General features: G+C 44.4%; 1 protein-coding gene across 1 annotated transcript in view; it reads left to right on the forward strand.

The window, feature by feature from the left end:
* LOC139367968 (protocadherin-15-like) overlaps positions 1-19,129 on the forward strand; it is a 205,477-nt gene that overhangs the window by 174,617 nt on the left and 11,731 nt on the right. Inside the window, exons 24-25 of the mRNA XM_071106395.1 lie at positions 12,612-12,721; positions 16,966-17,106. Of these exons, the coding sequence (XP_070962496.1) occupies positions 12,612-12,721; positions 16,966-17,106 (251 nt within the window). The remainder of the gene's footprint in view (positions 1-12,611; positions 12,722-16,965; positions 17,107-19,129) is intronic.

Consider the following 19,129-nt stretch of genomic DNA (forward strand, 5'->3'; position numbering starts at 1 on the left):
ATTTAAGGGCAACTTTAAAGGATACTTTAAAGGATACTAAAGGTTTCCTTGATGCTCTTCTCTTTTGCTTCCCGTTTTCTCGTTAGCCATTTTGACTCGCATACTCATTGTATTATTGTATTTCCCAAGTGTTGAACAGAAAGCTGCTCAAATAGTTAGCTACTGAAGTGCTCATGTTAGATTTGTAGCTCACTCTAATATAAGGTGCATTCAGGAAACTATTCAGACCCCCTCCCTTTTTCCACATTTTGTTACGTTACTGCCTTATTCTGAAATTAATTAAATCATTTTTTGGGGGGTCTCATCAATCTACACAATAACAAAGCGAAAACAGGTTTTTATAAAAAAACAGAAATCCCTTATTTACATAAGTGTTCAGACCCTTAGCTATGAGACTCTAAGTTGAACTCAGGTGCATCTTGTTTCCATTGATCATCCTTGAGATGTTTTTACAACTTGATTGGAGTCCATCTGTGGTAAATTTAACTGATTGAACATGATTTGGAAAGGCACACACCTGTCTTTATCAGGTCCCACAGTTGACAGTGCAAAACCCAAGCCATGATTTTGATGGAATTGTCCGTAGAGCTCAGAGACAGGATTGTGTCGAGTCACAGGCTTGGGCAAGGGTACCAAAATATTTCTGCAGCATTGAAGGTCCCCAAGAACACAGCGGCCTCCATCATTCTTAAATGGAAGAAGTTTGGAACCACCAAGACTCTTCCTAATGCTGGCCCCCCAACCAAACTGAGAAATCGGGGGAGAATGGCCTTGGTCAGGGAGGTGATCAAGAACCCGGTGGTCACTCTGACAGAGCTCCAGAGTTCCTCTGTGGAGATGGTAGAACTTTCCAGAAGGACAACCATCTCTGCAGCACTCCACCAATCAGGCCTTTATGGTAGAATGGCCAGACGGAAAACAATCCTCAGTAAAGGCACATGACAGCCTGCTTGAAGTTTGCCAAAAAGGCACTTAAAGGACTGTCAGACCATGAGAAACAATATTCTCTGGTCTGATGAAACCAAGATTGAACTCTTTGGCCTGAATGCCAAGCGTCAGGTCTGGAGGAAACCTAGCACCATCCCTATGGTGAAGCATGGTGGTGGCAGCATCATGGTGTGGGGATGTTTTTCAGCGGCAGGTACTGGGAGACTAGTCAGGATCGAGGGAAATATAAACGGAGCAAAGTACAGAGAGATCCTTGATGTAAACCTGCTTGAGAGCGTTCAGGACCTCAGACTGGGGCGAAGGTTCACCTTCTAACAGGACAACGACCCTAAGCACACAGCCAAGACAATGTATGAGTGACTTCGGCCAAGTCTCTGAATGTCCTTGAGTGGCACAGCCAGAGCCTGAACTTGAACCAGAACTAACATCTCCGACCTGAATATAGCTGTGCAGCAACACTCCCCGTCCAACCTGATAGCGTTTGAGAGGATCTGCAGAGAAGAATGGGAGAAACTCCCCAAATAAAGAAACTCCCCAAACTCCCCAAGCTGGTAGCGTCATACCCAAGAAGAGTTGAGGCTGTAATCGCTGCCAAAGGTGCTTCAACAAAGTACTGTGTAGATTGTTTTATTTTTCTCATCTATTTAATACATTTTAGAATAAGGCTGTAACGTTAAAAAAAGTGGAAAATGTCAAGGGGTCTGAATACAACCTGACGGCAGTGTATCTACTGCTGTACCTATCATTCGTAGTATATATCGTGTAAATTCCCCCTGTGTAGATATGTATAGATTGCATTTTGATACATCTACAGTGCTATTTTGAGTTGTTCATTGAATTCGTCCCACCATTGTTGATTTCTTCCCTTTTTTGGTTTTTTTTTTCTTTACATTTTAGCCGTTTGACGTTTGACTGCATTGTTAGGAGCTAGTAACGTAAGTATTTCGCTGCGTCGCTATATCACCTGCTGAACTGTGTACGCAACCAGTACACTTTGATTTGATTCATTGTCACAACAGGTTTTTAGTTTGCAACATTACACACACACACACACCCATGATCCATTAGGCTTCCTATTGATGTATTCCATCTGGACGGGAAGGAATCACTTTGTTTTCAACGGCTTAAGATAAGTTCACAGGTCTGAGAGTTGACCTTTACCTCTTGTTTGCAAAAGGACAGCCTCCGTATGCCAACTGGTTTCTAACTGCACCGATCCTAATCTTTTTGAAAAGGTCAGTGTCTAATACTCAAGCTAGCAAAACAGTTGCTCCCCCAAAACATCTTAAGGCTCTTTGTCGATTAGGCCCAGTCTGAAAAAAAAGCCAAATAGCCAACATGAATGCTTTTTAAGTTTCACTTGGCGTCGTTGAGAGTACAAAACTTTCAGAGTTAGCTTTTCCCGTTGTGTGCAGTGAAAGAAGCCATAGTGTCTAGTGGCCGAGTCAGCTGTTTTCTGGGAGGCTTGATGCTGTGTATAATCCATATCAGACCGCATGCTTTCCTTAGATCGCACACGGTCTGCTAGAGGGCTCAGCATGGGTAACATGAGCATTTGTCTCTCACTCCAACACAGAACAGAAGCAGGTTTCATGACCTTACACAAACACATAACTCGGATCGAAGTCAATTTGTTTCCCTGCCACTTATAGTAAGTACAACGCTGTATAGTGTTGATTTAAAACAGGATCTCAGCACATTGTTGGCGTTGGCTTTGTTATTATTACAGACTGTGCCAATTTATTTTGTATTCAAGTGAATTATTATGGTTATCCTTAATGACAAGGTGATTATTATGGTTATCCTTAATGACAAGGTGATTATTATGGTTATCCTTAATGACAAGGTGATTATTATGGTTATCCTTAATGACAAGGTGATTATTATGGTTATCCTTAATAACAAGTGGATTATTATGGTTATCCTTAATAACAAGTGGATTATTATGGTTATCCTTAATAACAAGTGGATTATTATGGTTATCCTTAATAACAAGTGGATTATTATGGTTATCCTTAATAACAAGTGGATTATTATGGTAATCCTTAATAACAAGTGGATTATTATGGTAATCCTTAATAACAAGTGGATTATTATGGTTATCCTTAATAACAAGTGGATTATTATGGTTATCCTTAATAACAAGTGGATTATTATGGTTATCCTTAATAACAAGTGGATTATTATGGTAATCCTTAATAACAAGTGGATTATTATGGTTATCCTTAATAACAAGTGGATTATTATGGTTATCCTTAATAACAAGTGGATTATTATGGTTATCCTTAATAACAAGTGACATGCTTTAGTCAAGACCTAGATTAAATGTGGCTCTTATCATTAATTTAATATTTTCTGTGGGTTTTGGCAATTTTTCATATCAGTGTTGCAGACTGCTTCCATCCCTGGCGTTATCTTCCAATTACACTTCAGAAGATGAAAGGATGTGATATAATACGAAGATCAAATGAAGAGATGTGAATTGGATTTCATCGTGAAGTTGAATTGTCATTTAAAAAAAATAAATAATAATATTTGCTGCATTTTTAGAAGAGTCAGTCCCAGTGACATCATGTATGAACCAAAACTAGCCAATTTCTTTTTTCTTTTTTTTTGTGATGCAGATTTTTACTTCACTATTACACATTTCCTAGACTGACTACCAACACTGAGGGGGAAAGGGAAAAAGACAAACATTCCATTACAATTTGTCAGGAAAGATATATACTGTAAATGATACTGTGAGGCTTAGCTATGTTTCCTACAGTTATTACGAGGTGCTGTAACCTGCACTCCATGCTCCAGATTCTAGGTACACCACGGCGATACAGAGAGACATTGCTCGGTAGACATCACTCATCTCTCACACTTAACCGTCTGCTTATGTGGAGCGGCCATTACAGCCGTGTCAGAGCCAGGGGAATGGATGAGCGTCCTCTGTGTTATCCCTGCAAACAGCAGAGCTCGCCACTCACTTGGCAGCGAGGAGGGTCTGATTGGGAAATGTCAGGGGGGATTACTGGGGTAGAATGAGCTACTGAGAGCCCGCTTGGGGTTTGTGCTATGCATGGTCTTGCATGGTGTGTGTGTGTCGTCTAAGTGCAACTCGTTTCGCACACTGCCACCCTAGGAATCCAATTTCCTCATAACGGGAGGAGAAAAGGCATTACAGCTCAACTCTCTGTAATATCCTCCTTCCTTCAGAGAGAGGCTGGGGCTGTGGGGATGATATCCTCCTTCCTTCATTCAGAGAGAGGCTGGGGCTGTGGGGATGATATCCTCCTTCCTTCAGAGAGAGGCTGGGGCTGTGGGGATGATATCCTCCTTCCTTCAGAGAGAGGCTGGGGCTGTGGAGAGGATATCCTTCCTTCAGAGAGAGTGTGGGGCTGTGGGGAGGATATCCTCCTTCCTTCAGAGAGAGTCTGGGGCTGTGGGGAGGATATCCTCCTTCCTTCAGAGAGAGTCTGGGGCTGTGGGGAGGATATCCTCCTTCCTTCAGAGAGAGTCTGGGGCTGTGGGGAGGATATCCTCCCTTCAGAGAGAGTCTGGGGCTGTGGGGATGATATCCTTCCTTCAGAGAGAGGCTGGGGCTGTGGGGATGATATCCTTTATTCAGAGAGAGGCTGGGGCTGTGGGGATGATATCCTTTATTCAGAGAGAGGCTGGGGCTGTGGGGATGATATCCTTTATTAAGAGAGAGGCTGGGGCTGTGGGGATGATATCCTTTATTCAGAGAGAGGCTACCCCTCTGCCTATTGGCATTATTTGCATATTCAAGCCTATCTCAAAATACAACACTGAGTATTCAAAGGCAGCTTGAAATGTAGCCTACACGTTTTGTGCTCTTGTAGGAAGCAGTAACTCCCTATTGATGACTTATACTTATCTATACCTGGGCTAATAACGCGCTAACTAGCAAAGAATATCAGCAACTGTGCACACACACGGCTCTGATCTAAACTGATCTGAAGAGCTCATTCACTCGCAGGTGACCGCTCGTGGGCTACACCTGCCAATATAATTATACTCTGTTACATTCTGGCTCTGCCTACAACAAAATCACAGACTCAATCTTGCAAGGTTAGATTTGTTTTGGTTTGTTTTACTGAAAAGGGGCTGATATATTGTTGATTTGATCACAGACAAAAACGTTGAACTGAATAGTGCAAACTAATGGCAAGAACTCTGTGAAGTTCAATCTCTTGCATCTCTGCATGGCATTTCTTCTCCGCAGCAGTCCTGGAGGAGGTGCGTGGCCGCGCACACAGTTTAGAGGGAACATTGGCTGTGGGGATGATATCCTCCCTTCAGGGAGAGGCTGGGGCTGTGGGGATGATATCCTCCCTTCAGAGAGAGGCTGGGGCTGTGGGGATGATATCCTCCATTCAGGGAGAGGCTGGTGCTGTGGGGATGATATCCTCCCTTCAGAGAGAGGCTGGGGCTGTGGGGATGATATCCTTTATTCAGAGAGATGCTGGGGCTTTGGGGATGATAACCTCCCTTCAGAGAGAGGCTGGGGCTGTGGGGATGATATCCTCCCTTCAGAGAGAGGCTGGGGCTGTGGGTATGATATCCTCCCTTCAGAGAGAGGCTGGGGCTGTGGGGATGATATCCTCCCTTCAGGGAGAGGCTGGGGCTGTGGGGATGATATCCTTCCTTCAGAGAGAGGCTGGGGCTGTGGGGATGATATCCTCCCTTCAGAGAGAGGCTGGGGCTGTGGGGATGATATCCTCCCTTCAGGGAGAGTGTGGGGCTGTGGGGATGATATCCTCCCTTCAGAGAGAGGCTGGGGCTGTGGGGATGATATCCTTCTTTCAGAGAGAGGCTGGGGCTGTGGGGATGTGGTAGGTGGAACACTCTCCCTCCATGCGTGCTGGAAGGTGTGTGTGTGTGCGGAGGATAGAGTTGTGTGTATGTGTGTCATAGGCGTGTGTGTGTGTGTGTGTGTGTGTGTGTGTGTGTGTGTGTGTGTGTGTGTGTGTGTGTGTGTGGAGGATAGAGTTGTGTGTATGTGTGTCATAGGCGTGTGTGTCTAGGGGAGGGTTGGTGTTTGTGACATGCACACCGTGTCATGAAATATGTGGTAGACAGCTCACATGTTGTCGTGGAGACCTTGAGGGAGAGAGGCAGACACAGGAAGGTGTGAGGAAGGGGACAGGTGGGGACTAGAGATGAGGCAGTATAACTGTGAACCTACCGTCAGCTACCAAAGTTAAGAACAACAACCCATCCTCCTCAGAATTACAATCTCAGCTCCTGACTATAGAAAGGTATTGGGTAGCATGCAGGTCAAAGCAATATCATTCAGCCCAGCCGTATTACCATGCCACAGGTGTAGGTGTTCCTCTGGCGCATTGGTACTGTTGGCATGTAGCTCATGGCTAGCAAACAGACCAGAGGAACAGAACATACTTGTTTATGAAGTACTAGATGGCCTAATTGTCACTCTGCCATTGACGAAATTCGCAACCTTGACGACAGTATTCAGATTTAAAGAATAGTAATCTTATTTACCAATAAAGAATGGCATAAATATAGTGACAAACTGTCCTTGTTTTAAGTACTATCTATTAACAAAGCCATATGTTGTTTGGGTCACCAGGCGCTAGGAATGCATAGCATTTTTTCATTTCCATATTCTAATGCCATTTTTGATTTTGCTTGTGAAAAGATTACAGGTTGATGCAAGTCAAACAAATGATGTATGTGTCCTTAGTTCACACCAGTCCCCCTGTAAGACTCTATGTCCCATTTGACTAAATCTCCCAACCGTTTCATATCTAACACACTGCAGGCTCATAGACAACATTATTTCTCATTCCCTGACCGTCTGACAACCCCCAGTGGAGTGCTTCCCTGCATCCCAGCTGTTTCATATTTTACTGATCACCTTATGACTGCGGAATCTGCCACACAGTTGCTTTCAAATAAAATGAAATAAAATCACATTTTATTGGTCGCATACACATATTTAGCAGATGTTATTGTGGTTGTAGCGAAATGCTTGTGTTCCTTGCTAAGAAATATATAAATATTAAGACAACCAATGTTGGAGTCCGGAGTATAAAAATATATACACTGTATATATTCATATGTATATTTGATGGGATGTATAGACATTATGGACAGTATGTGGATAGAATATGTAGTACATCTGTAGAATACATAGAATAGAATAGTATATAGTTGAATAGGATGGCCTTGTCTAGAATACAGTATGTAAATATTGACCAGTGGTTCCATGTCTATGTACATAGGGCAGCAGCCTCTAAGGTGCAGGGTTGAGTGACTGTGACTAAGTTCAGGGCAGGGTACTGGGCGGTAGCCAGCTAGTGGTGACTGTTTAACAGTCTGATGTCCTTGAGGTAGAAGCTGTTTCTCAGTCCCAGCCTTCTGGATGAAAGCGGGGTGAACAGGCCGTGGCATGGTTGGCTAAGGTCCTTTATGATACTTCTGGCCTTCCTGTGCTGTACGTGTCCTGGAGGGCAGGCAGTTTGCCCCCGGTGATGCGTTGGGCTGACCGCACCACCCTCTGGGGAGTTGACGTACCAGGTGGTGATACAGCCCAGCAGAATGATCTTGATGGTGCATCTGTAAAAGTTTGTGAGGGTTTTAGGTGTTGACACATTTCTTCAGCCTCCTGAGGTTGAAGAGGCGCCGTTGCGCCTTCTTCGCCACACTTTGAAGAAATGGTGGACTATTTCATATTGTCAGTGATGTGTACCCTGAGGAACTTGAAGCTTTTCACCTTCTCCACTGCGGCCCCGTCAATGTGGATGGAGGCGTGCTCCCTCTGCTGTCTTCTGATGTCCACGATCAGCTCCTTCGTTGTGTTGACGCTTTGTTGATGTTTTGTTGACTTTGAGGGAGAGGTTATTTCCCTGGCACCACTCCGCCATGGCTCGTCATTGTTGGTAATCAGGCCTATTACTGTTGTGTCATCTACAAACTTGATGGTTGAGTTAGAGGCGTGTATGGCCACGCAGTCATGGGTGAACAGAGAGTACAGGAGGGGCTGAGCACGCACCCTTATGGGGCATCCACATGCTGTTTGTGATTTGATTCACATCAACTGAGCTTTTATGAAATTATGATAACTTACCTGGTTAATTGCCCATGTTTTTGAGGTGAACCAACTGTAATCGGAGACCAAATGAATCGAGTGTATTTAATTAAATGAGGTTTCACTGTGCCAAATAGGAGTTAATCAAGCTATCTGGCATGGCGACTAATGTCTCTCTGCCAGTGTTCCCGTTAACGGTGTAATTTCACCATATCGCACAGAAATGATTTGTATCCAAACAAGGTTGTTCCACAGTCAGTCATATCCTGGGTTAAGAGGACACATCTCTGTGTTAAAATAAGTGGGTAGTTTGTCTGCTTTTCTTCTGTCTATTCTAACTCCTCCGTCTATTCTAACTCCTCAGTCTATTCTAGCTCCTTAGTTGTCAAGCCCTGACCGTAGAGAGCTTTTTATGTTTCTATTTTGGTTTGGTCAGGGTGTGATTTGGGTGGGCATTCTATGTCCTTTTTCTATGTTTTGTGTTTCTTTGTTTTGGCCGAGTATGGTTCTCAATCAGGGACAGCTGTCTATCGTTGTCTCTGATTGGGAACCATACTTAGGTAGATTTTTCCCACATGGGTTTTGTGGGTAGTTATTATCTGTTTAGTGTTTGCACCTTACGGGCCTTTTTCGGTTTCATTTATTCTCTTTAATAAACAAACATGAACACTTACCACACTGCGCTTTGGTCTGACTACTCTTCCTCATCCGACGACGAAAGCAGTTACAGAACTACCCACCACAAACGGACCAAGCAGCGTGGTAACAGGGAGCAGAGGGTTCAGAATTCCTGGACATGGGAGGAGAAATTGGACTGACAGGGACCCTGGAGACAATTTGGGGAATATCGCCGCCCGCAAGAAGAACTGGAGGCAGCTAAAGCTGAGAAGCGGCGATATGAGGCAAGGCAGCGCAGCAGGCACGAGAGGCAGCCCCCCCCCAAAATTGGGGGGGGGGGCACACGGGGGTATTGGCGGAGTCAGGTGAGAGTCCTGAGCTAACTCCCCGTGCTTACCGGAAGCAGCGTAGTACTGGTCAGGAACCGTGTTATGCGGTGAAGCGCACAGTGTCTCCAGTGCGCGCTCATAGCCCGGAGCGCTACATGCCAGCCCCTTGTAAGTGCCATGCGAGAGTGGGCATCCAGCCAGAGTGAATTGTGCTAGCTCAGCGCGTTTGGTCTCCAGTGCGCCGTTTCGGCCCAGGGTATCCTGCGCCGGCATCTGCGTACTGTGTCTCCGGGGCGCTGGGAGGGTTCAGTTCGCCCTAGTGCCGGGCGAAAGTGGGCATTGAGCCTAAGGGAGAGGTGCGAGTGTTAAGCACCAGATCTCCAGTGCTCCCCCACAGCCTGGTTCGACTTGTGCCTGCACTCTGGAGGGGCCGGGCTAAAGTGGGCATTCAGCCTGGAGGAGTGGTGCCAAGGCTGCGCACCAGAGCTCCAGTGCTCCCCCACAGCCTGGTTCATCTGGTGCCTCCTCCACGCACCAGGCCTCCTGTCGGTCTCCCCAGCCTGGTGGGCCCTGTAGCAGCCCCAACCACCAGGCTGTCTCTGCGTCTCCTCCCTCTAGTGTCGCGCTTCAGTCCGGAGCGTCCAGAGGCGCCCTTCAGTCCGGAGCGTCCAGAGGCGCCCTTCAGTCCGGAGCGTCCAGAGGCGCCCTTCAGTCCTGAGCATCCAGAGGCGCCCTTCAGTCCGGAGCGTCCAGAGGCGCTCTTCAGTCCGGAGCGTCCAGAGGCGCCCTTCAGTCCGGAGCGTCCAGAGGCGCCCTTCAGTCCGGAGCGTCCAGAGGCGCCCTTCAGTCCGGAGCGTCCAGAGGCGCCCTTCAGTCCGGAGCGTCCATAGGCGCCCTTCAGTCCGGAGCGTCCAGAGGCGCCCTTCAGTCCGGAGCGTCCAGAGGCGCCCTTCAGTCCGTCTATTATTCTAACTCCCCTTCAGTCCAGAGGCGCCCTTCGGTCCGGAGCTTCCAGCGGCGTCCAGTCCGGGGTCGGCGGCGAGGGTCCCCGCTCTAGAGGCGCTACCTACGTCCCTCACCATAGCCGCCACCGCGGAGAAATGCCCACCCAGACTCTCCCCTACAGATTCAGGTTTTGCGGCCGGAGTTCGCACCTTTGGGAGGGTACTGTCACGCCCTGACCGTAGAGAGCTTTTTATGTCTATATTTTGGTTTGGTCAGGGTGTGATTTGGGTGGGCATTCTATGTCCTTTTTCTATGTTTTGTGTTTCTTTGTTTTGGCCGGGTATGGTTCTCAATCAGGGACAGCTGTCTATTCTTGTCTCTGATTGGGAACCATACTTAGGTCGATTTTTCCCACATGGGTTGTGTGGGTAGTTATTTTCTGTTTAGTGTTTGCACCTGGGACTGTTTTGGTTTCATTTATTCTCTGGTTATTTTGTATTAGTGTTCAGTTCAATAAACAAACATGAACACTTACCACGCTGTGCTTTGGTCCGACTACTCTTCCTCATCCGACGACGAAAGCCGTTACATCAGTCTATTCTAACTCCTCAGTCTATTCTAACTCCCCAGTCTATTCTAACTCCTCAGTCTATTCTAACTCCTCAGTCTATTCTAACTCCCCAGTCTATTCTAACTCCCCAGTCTATTCTAACTCCCCAGTCTATTCTAACTCCCCAGTCTATTCTAACTCCTCAGTCTATTATTCTAACTCCCCAGTCTATTCTAACTCCCCAGTCTATTCTAACTCCCCAGTCTATTCTAACTCCCCAGTCTATTCTAACTCCCCAGTCTATTCTAACTCCCCAGTCTATTCTAACTCCCCAGTCTATTCTAACTCCTCAGTCTATTCTAACTCCCCAGTCTATTATTCTAACTCCCCAGTCTATTATTCTAACTCCCCAGTCTATTATTCTAACTCCCCAGTCTATTATTCTAACTCCCCAGTCTACTATTCTAACTCCCCAGTCTACTATTCTAACTCCCCAGTCTACTATTCTAACTCCCCAGTCTACTATTCTAACTCCCCAGTCTATTCTTCTAACTCCCCAGTCTATTCTTCTAACTCCCCAGTCTATTCTTCTAACTCCCCAGTCTATTCTTCTAACTCCCCAGTCTATTCTTCTAACTCCCCAGTCTATTCTTCTAACTCCCCAGTCTATTCTTCTAACTCCCCAGTCTATTCTTCTAACTCCCCAGTCTATTCTTCTAACTCCCCAGTCTATTCTTCTAACTCCCCAGTCTATTCTTCTAACTCCCCAGTCTATTCTTCTAACTCCCCAGTATACTATTCTAACTCCCCAGTCTATTCTTCTAACTCCCCAGTCTATTCTTCTAACTCCCCAGTCTATTCTTCTAACTCCCCAGTCTATTCTTCTAACTCCCCAGTCTATTCTTCTAACTCCCCAGTCTATTCTTCTAACTCCCCAGTCTATTCTTCTAACTCCCCAGTCTATTCTTCTAACTCCTCAGTCTATTCTAACTCCCCAGTCTATTCTAACTCCCCAGTCTATTCTAACTCCCCAGTCTATTCTAACTCCCCAGTCTATTCTAACTCCCCAGTCTACTATTCTAACTCCCCAGTCTATTCTTCTAACTCCCCAGTCTATTCTTCTAACTCCCCAGTCTATTCTTCTAACTCCCCAGTCTATTCTTCTAACTCCCCAGTCTATTCTTCTAACTCCCCAGTCTATTCTTCTAACTCCCCAGTCTATTCTTCTAACTCCCCAGTCTATTCTTCTAACTCCCCAGTCTACTATTCTAACTCCCCAGTCTACTATTCTAACTCCCCAGTCTATTCTTCTAACTCCCCAGTCTATTCTTCTAACTCCCCAGTCTATTCTTCTAACTCCCCAGTCTATTCTTCTAACTCCCCAGTCTATTCTTCTAACTCCCCAGTCTATTCTAACTCCTCCGTCTATAATTTGGGTGTTTTTTCTTATTTTCTGTTCCAACTACAGTACATCAAATTAAATATTATTGGTTACATTACTCACTTACACATATATCAGATAGCGCTTTAAGTCTGAGAAAAGCATAGTAAAACTCTGTTCCTCAAGGACCACAGTCCTGCTGTTGATTACTCCCCTCTCTCTCTCTGTTGATTCTAATGGTTTTGAATTAGCCAGAAAGTTCACACATCTGTTTTCCCAAGATGAAGCAAGTTGCTGATGAAATGGCAAAATATGAAAACACAGTGTTTGTGGCCCTCAAGGACCTCAAGAGATTGTGCACCCTTTCCCTCTGTGGTATTAGTATGAACAGCACCGTGGTATTGGAATGTGGATTATACTGCAGTCTACATAGAGCTGGGAGAGATCATTAGCTAGCATGTGGCTTGGGAGAATGTGGTAAAACAAAATGTATATTTTGGTGCACCAGTCAGTAGGTCTCCATTAGTGTGTGTGTGTATGTCTCATCTATGTGTCGTGTGTGGGTCTCATCGGTGTGTTTCATATGTGTATCTCATCTACTCTGTGTGTGTGTCTCATCTGTGTATCTCATCTATGTGGCGTGTGTGTGTCTCATCGGTGTGTCTCATCTATGTGTTGTGTGTGTCTCATCGATGTGTCTCATATGTGTCTCTCATCTACTGTGTTGTGTGTGTCTCATCTGTGTGTCTCATATACTGTGTGTGTGTTTTCTTCCAGATTTCCCCCTGTGAGTGAGAAGGCTAAGGTGGGGAAGCTGGTCGGTGTCATATTGGCTGCAGCTGTCAATCAAACGATTGTCTATTCCATAGCGGAGGGCAACGAGGGAGGTGAGTAGTAACAGACTAACCTACACTGTGCCTTTGACCTAGTTCCAGAGGTCATGTTGTAATTCTATACAGTGATAATCCCAGTCTTTTATTCGGACACACTATAAACAACATGAAGTAGTAAGGACCCTCAGAGGTCACTCACAGAGCCATACAAAACAGCTCTATACTGCTCTATATACCTCTATACGCCGCTATACACCTATATGGCTCTATACCTCTATATACCTTTATACGGCTCTATACGCCTCTATATACTTTTATACGGCTCTATACGCCTCTATGTACATTTATACGGCTCTATACGCCTCTATATGCCTCTATACGGCTCTATATACCTCTATATACCTTTATACGCCTCTATACACCTCTATATACCTTTATACGCCTCTATATACAGTGCCTTGCAAAAGTATTCGGCCCCCTTGAACTTTGCGACCTTTTGCCACATTTCAGGCTTCAAACATAAAGATATAAAACTGTATTTTTTTGTGAAGAATCAACAACAAGTGGGACACAATCATGAAGTGGAACGACATTTATTGGATATTTCAAACTTTTTTAACAAATCAAAAACTGAAAAATTGGGCGTGCAAAATTATTCAGCCCCTTTACTTTCAGTGCAGCAAACTCTCTCCAGAAGTTCAGTGAGGATCTCTGAATGATCCAATGTTGACCTAAATGACTAATGATGATAAATACAATCCACCTGTGTGTAATCAAGTCTCCGTATAAATGCACCTGCACTGTGATAGTCTCAGAGGTCCGTTAAAAGCGCAGAGAGCATCATGAAGAACAAGGAACACACCAGGCAGGTCCGAGATACTGTTGTGAAGAAGTTTAAAGCCGGATTTGGATACAAAAAGATTTCCCAAGCTTTAAACATCCCAAGGAGCACTGTGCAAGCGATAATATTGAAATGGAAGGAGTATCAGACCACTGCAAATCTACCAAAACCTGGCCGTCCCTCTAAACTTTCAGCTCATACAAGGAGAAGACTGATCAGAGATGCAGCCAAGAGGCCCATGATCACTCTGGATGAACTGCAGAGATCTACAGCTGAGGTGGGAGACTCTGTCCATAGGACAACAATCAGTCGTAAATTGCACAAATCTGGCCTTTATGGAAGAGTGGCAAGAAGAAAGCCATTTCTTAAAGATATCCATAAAAAGTGTTGTTTAAAGTTTGCCACAAGCCACCTGGGAGACACACCAAACATGTGGAAGAAGGTGCTCTGGTCAGATGAAACCAAAATTGAACTTTTTGGCAACAATGAAAAACGTTATGTTTGGCGTAAAAGCAACACAGCTGAACACACCATCCCCACTGTCAAACATGGTGGTGGCAGCATCATGGTTTGGGCCTGCTTTTCTTCAGCAGGGACAGGGAAGATGGTAAAAATTGATGGGAAGATGGATGGAGCCAAATACAGGACCATTCTGGAAGAAAACCTGATGGAGTCTGCAAAAGACCTGAGACTGGGACGGAGATTTGTCTTCCAACAAGACAATGATCCAAAACATAAAGCAAAATCTACAATGGAATGGTTCAAAAATAAACATATCCAGGTGTTAGAATGGCCAAGTCAAAGTCCAGACCTGAATCCAATCGAGAATCTGTGGAAAGAACTGAAAACGGCTGTTCACAAATGCTCTCCATCCAACCTCACTGAGCTCGAGCTGTTTTGCAAGGAGGAATGGGAAAAAATGTCAGTCTCTCGATGTGCAAAACTGATAGAGACATACCCCAAGCGACTTACAGCTGTAATCGCAGCAAAAGGTGGCGCTACAAAGTATTAACTTAAGGGGGCTGAATAATTTTGCACGCCCAATTTTTCAGTTTTTGATTTGTTAAAAAAGTTTGAAATATCCAATAAATGTCGTTCCACTTCATGATTGTGTCCCACTTGTTGTTGATTCTTCACAAAAAAATACAGTTTTATATCTTTATGTTTGAAGCCTGAAATGTGGCAAAAGGTCGCAAAGTTCAAGGGGGCCGAATACTTTTGCAAGGCACTGTACCTCTATATACATCTATACGGCTCTATATACCTCTATATACATCTATACGCCTCTATACACATCTATATACGGCTCTATACGCCTCTATACGCCTCTATACACATCTATATACGGCTCTATACGCCTCTATATACCTTTATACGGCTCTATATACCTCTATATACCTTTATACGGCTCTATATACCTCTATATACATCTATACGCCTCTATATACCTCTATACGCCTCTATATGGCTCTATACACCTCTATATACATCTATATGGCTCTATACACCTCTATATACATCTATATGGCTCTATACACCTCTATATACATCTATATGGCTCTATACGCCTCTATACACATCTATATACGGCTCTATACACCTCTATATACCTTTATACGGCTCTATATACCTCTATATACCTTTATACGGCTCTATATACCTCTATATACATCTATACGGCTCTATATACCTCTATACGCCTCTATATGGCTCTATACACCTCTATATACATCTATATGGCTCTATACACCTCTATATACATCTATATGGCTCTATACACCTCTATATACATCTATATGGCTCTATACACCTCTATACACCTCTATATACATCTATACGCCTCTATACATCTATATGGCTCTATACACCTCTATATACATCTATATGGCTCTATACACCTCTATATACATCTATATGGCTCTATACACCTCTATATACATCTATATGGCTCTATATACCTCTATATACATCTATACGGCTCTATATACCTCTATATACCTTTATACGGCTCTATATACCTCTATATACATCTATACGCCTATATATACCTCTATACGCCTCTATATGGCTCTATACACCTCTATATACATCTATATGGCTCTATACACCTCTATATACATCTATATGGCTCTATACACCTCTATATACATCTATATGGCTCTATACACCTCTATATACATCTATATGGCTCTATACACCTCTATATACATCTATATGGCTCTATACGCCTCTATACACATCTATATACGGCCTCTATATACCTTTATACGGCTCTATATACCTCTATATACCTTTATACGGCTCTATATACCTCTATATACATCTATACGCCTCTATATACCTCTATACGCCTCTATATGGCTCTATACACCTCTATATACATCTATATGGCTCTATACACCTCTATATACATCTATATGGCTCTATACACCTCTATATACCTCAATTGTTTTATATATATATAATTTGTTTTGACCTTTATTTAACTAGGCAAGTCAGTTAAGAACAAATTCTATTTTCAATGACGGCCTAGGAACAGTGCCTGTTCAGGGGCAGAACGACAGCTCGAACGACCTTGTCAGCTCGAGGGTTTGAACTTGCAACCTTCCGGTTACTAGTCCAACGCTCTAACCATTAGGCTACCCTGCCGCCCCATATACATCTCTATGGCTCTATATACATCTCTATGGCTCTATACGCCTCTATATACCGCTATACGCCTCTATATACATCTATATGGCTCTATACGGCTCTATACGGCTCTATACGCCTCTCTACGGCTCTAAGCAGTTCTATATGGCTATATACGGCTCTGTACAGCTCTATATACCTCTATATGGCTCTAGTCAGTCATCTGCCCACAGAGAGGCAGCACCCAAAGTGTGTGTGTATGTGTGCGTGCCCCCGGTCATGACAGAGTTACTGCCATGTAAAAGCACCCTGAGGGATGATTAGACCCGTCCATCCTCCCATCGTCCCTCACTGTGATTAAAACCTGGGCTCATGCCTCTCAGAGTGTGAAAAGATGAAATTGCATCCCCATACTGAGCCTCGCATTCAACTACATCTGAAGCATTTAGTCATTTGGAAACAAAGGGAATTGGCTTCACTTTTAACTCTCATTAGATTCAATGAAGAAGCACCAGGAAGATTCATTGTTGTTAAATTCAAGGTTCATGGCGTACTGGGAGGACTTAATTGTAGGTCTGAAAATAAAGGGGAGCGAGATGAGTTCTAGCTATGCTCTTCAGTGCATTCCTGCTGTGCATGTGCATCAATTATGCCTTACACAAAATCAATGAGTGACTAAGTGATTCTCCAGTCTAGTGTCATTTCTTTCTGGTGTCGTGCCTCAACACGTGATACCACACACAGTGGGATTTGGGGAGGTGAATAGACTTGTCATTGTACCCAGGGACGGATACAGTATTAAATGACTGTTTTCATCATCTTCTAGGTGTGTTCAGGCTCAACAACAACACCGGGGTGATCTCAACGGCCAAGCCCCTGGACTATGAGGCCAACGGCAGCTACAGCCTCAGAGTGGAGGCTGACTCCATGGGGTTGGCCGAGTCCAATCTCCGAGCGCCCTCCAAGAGTACGCCTGCCTATCATGCTTTTAAAAAATGCTTTTTACAACCTTCATTTGAGAAGGAGTAATTGAAATTAAAATGTTTGTTTCTGCTGTCTCTCTGTTTCTCTCACTGGTAATATAAATGTTTATCTGGCATTTGCCTGTAAATTATTTCCCATCTTAGCTTTTTCCAAAATACTTAAAAGCACGCCTCATCCTTTCACGATATTTAGTTTTCTGGTTAGTCAAATTCATGCTGAGTTGCTGCGGAGGATGATACATTTTGATGTAACAGTTACTGTTAAATGTGACAGATTTTTAAAAAAATAATAGAATAAAATAAAAAACATTCCTTTCTGGACGATCTCATCATGTCTCCGCAATATGCAGAAGCAATCACTCAAATCAATTTGATTACAATCGCGCTGTCATCCACTTATATCTAAATGCCAACTTCGTCGATTCTAGAATAAAAGGCTTGTAGAGATTTGGTCACTGCTGTGTGTTCTGCCCAGATTAGAATTAGATTCAGCATGTTTTTCTCTATTCAACTAGATTGTCTAATATACTGTACCCAGGCCACTCACTGTGTGTCATTCAAGCTGAGAGGGGGCTGCAGCAAACATGACGAAGACACCCACTAGCAATAGATTAAGTCCTCGTTCCATTGAAGCAGGCCCGGCAGCTATATTTGAGATGTGGTGGAAGTTTCATCATGGGGGGGGGGGCTATTGATGTTGTTTGATTCATTCCGCTGGAGGAGGTAGCATGGTAAATGGCTGCAGAGAGTGGATGGGTACTCCCCACTGCGTTTGGCTATGGAGGTGACATCATCACTGTAATAGGAAGACACTTGGTTGAAGTGATTCGAGCCACAGCACTGATTATGCAGGGGGGAGGGGGGCAAGCATGCAAAACATTTATTTTTTTAAAGTAGGCCATTACCTGCTTAAGAATAATACATCTTTTAGACCTTGCCAATGCATTTGCAGTCATATTATTATTACATTGTAAAATATGTGATTTGTGTGTCCATGAAAACTGTTTCACCCCATATGCACGAAATGTTAAGTAGATACACTGCGTTTCTGAGATCTCTACACAAAAAAACTGTCCGACAGCTAGATCCAGGATTCTTACAGGGTTCAAATTCAATGTCTAATTTAACTGATTAATGCTTAATATATGATAGAACACCAACTTACACTGCCATAAATGCAAGGCCAGAAAAGGACATTTTATGTCACATGATTTTGGACAAACCCATCAAGGCACCAACCATGAGAACAGTGGAGGCTGCTGAACAGAGCACATGGGATGGCATCAAACACCTGGAAACCATATGATATATTCCATTCCACTGATTCCGCTCCAGTTATTATCCTCACTGGTATCCTAGTTTATAGAAATACCCAGGTGTGTGTTGCAATGCAGCAGTAAGTACTCTCCTGCTGTTGCTCGTTTAGTGTTGTCATCCGCTGTAACTTTGGACATTCTGGCAGGGAAAAACGAGAAAGGTGCTGACTCTACTGTCGTCCTAGTAGGTCCCCCTGGTCTGTCCCCATGGTCTGTACTCCTGGTCTGTCCCCATGGTCTGTACTCCTGGCCTGTCGCCCTGGTCTGTCCCCATGGTCTGTACTCCTAGTCTGTCCCCCTGGTCTCTCCCCATGGTCTGTACTCCTAGTCTGTCCCCATGGTCTGTACTCCTAGTCTGTCCCCCTGGTTTGTCCCCATGGTCTGTACTCCTAGTCTGTCCCCATGGTCTGTACTCCTAGTCTGTCCCCATGGTCTGTACTCCTAGTCTGTCCCCATGGTCTGTACTCCTAGTCTGTCCCCTTGGTCTGTACTCCTAGTCTCTCCCCATGGTCTGTACTCCTAGTCTGTCCCCATGGTCTGTACTCCTAGTCTGTCCCCATGGTCTGTACTCCTAGTCTGTCCCCTGGTCTGTCCCCATGGTCTGTACTCCTAGTCTCTCCCCATGGTCTGTACTCCTAGTCTGTCCCCATGGTCTGTACTCCTAGTCTGTCCCCCTGGTCTGTACCCATGG

The sequence above is a fragment of the Oncorhynchus clarkii genome, chromosome 16 (assembly GCF_045791955.1).
Source record: "Oncorhynchus clarkii lewisi isolate Uvic-CL-2024 chromosome 16, UVic_Ocla_1.0, whole genome shotgun sequence".
NCBI lineage: Eukaryota > Metazoa > Chordata > Actinopteri > Salmoniformes > Salmonidae > Oncorhynchus > Oncorhynchus clarkii.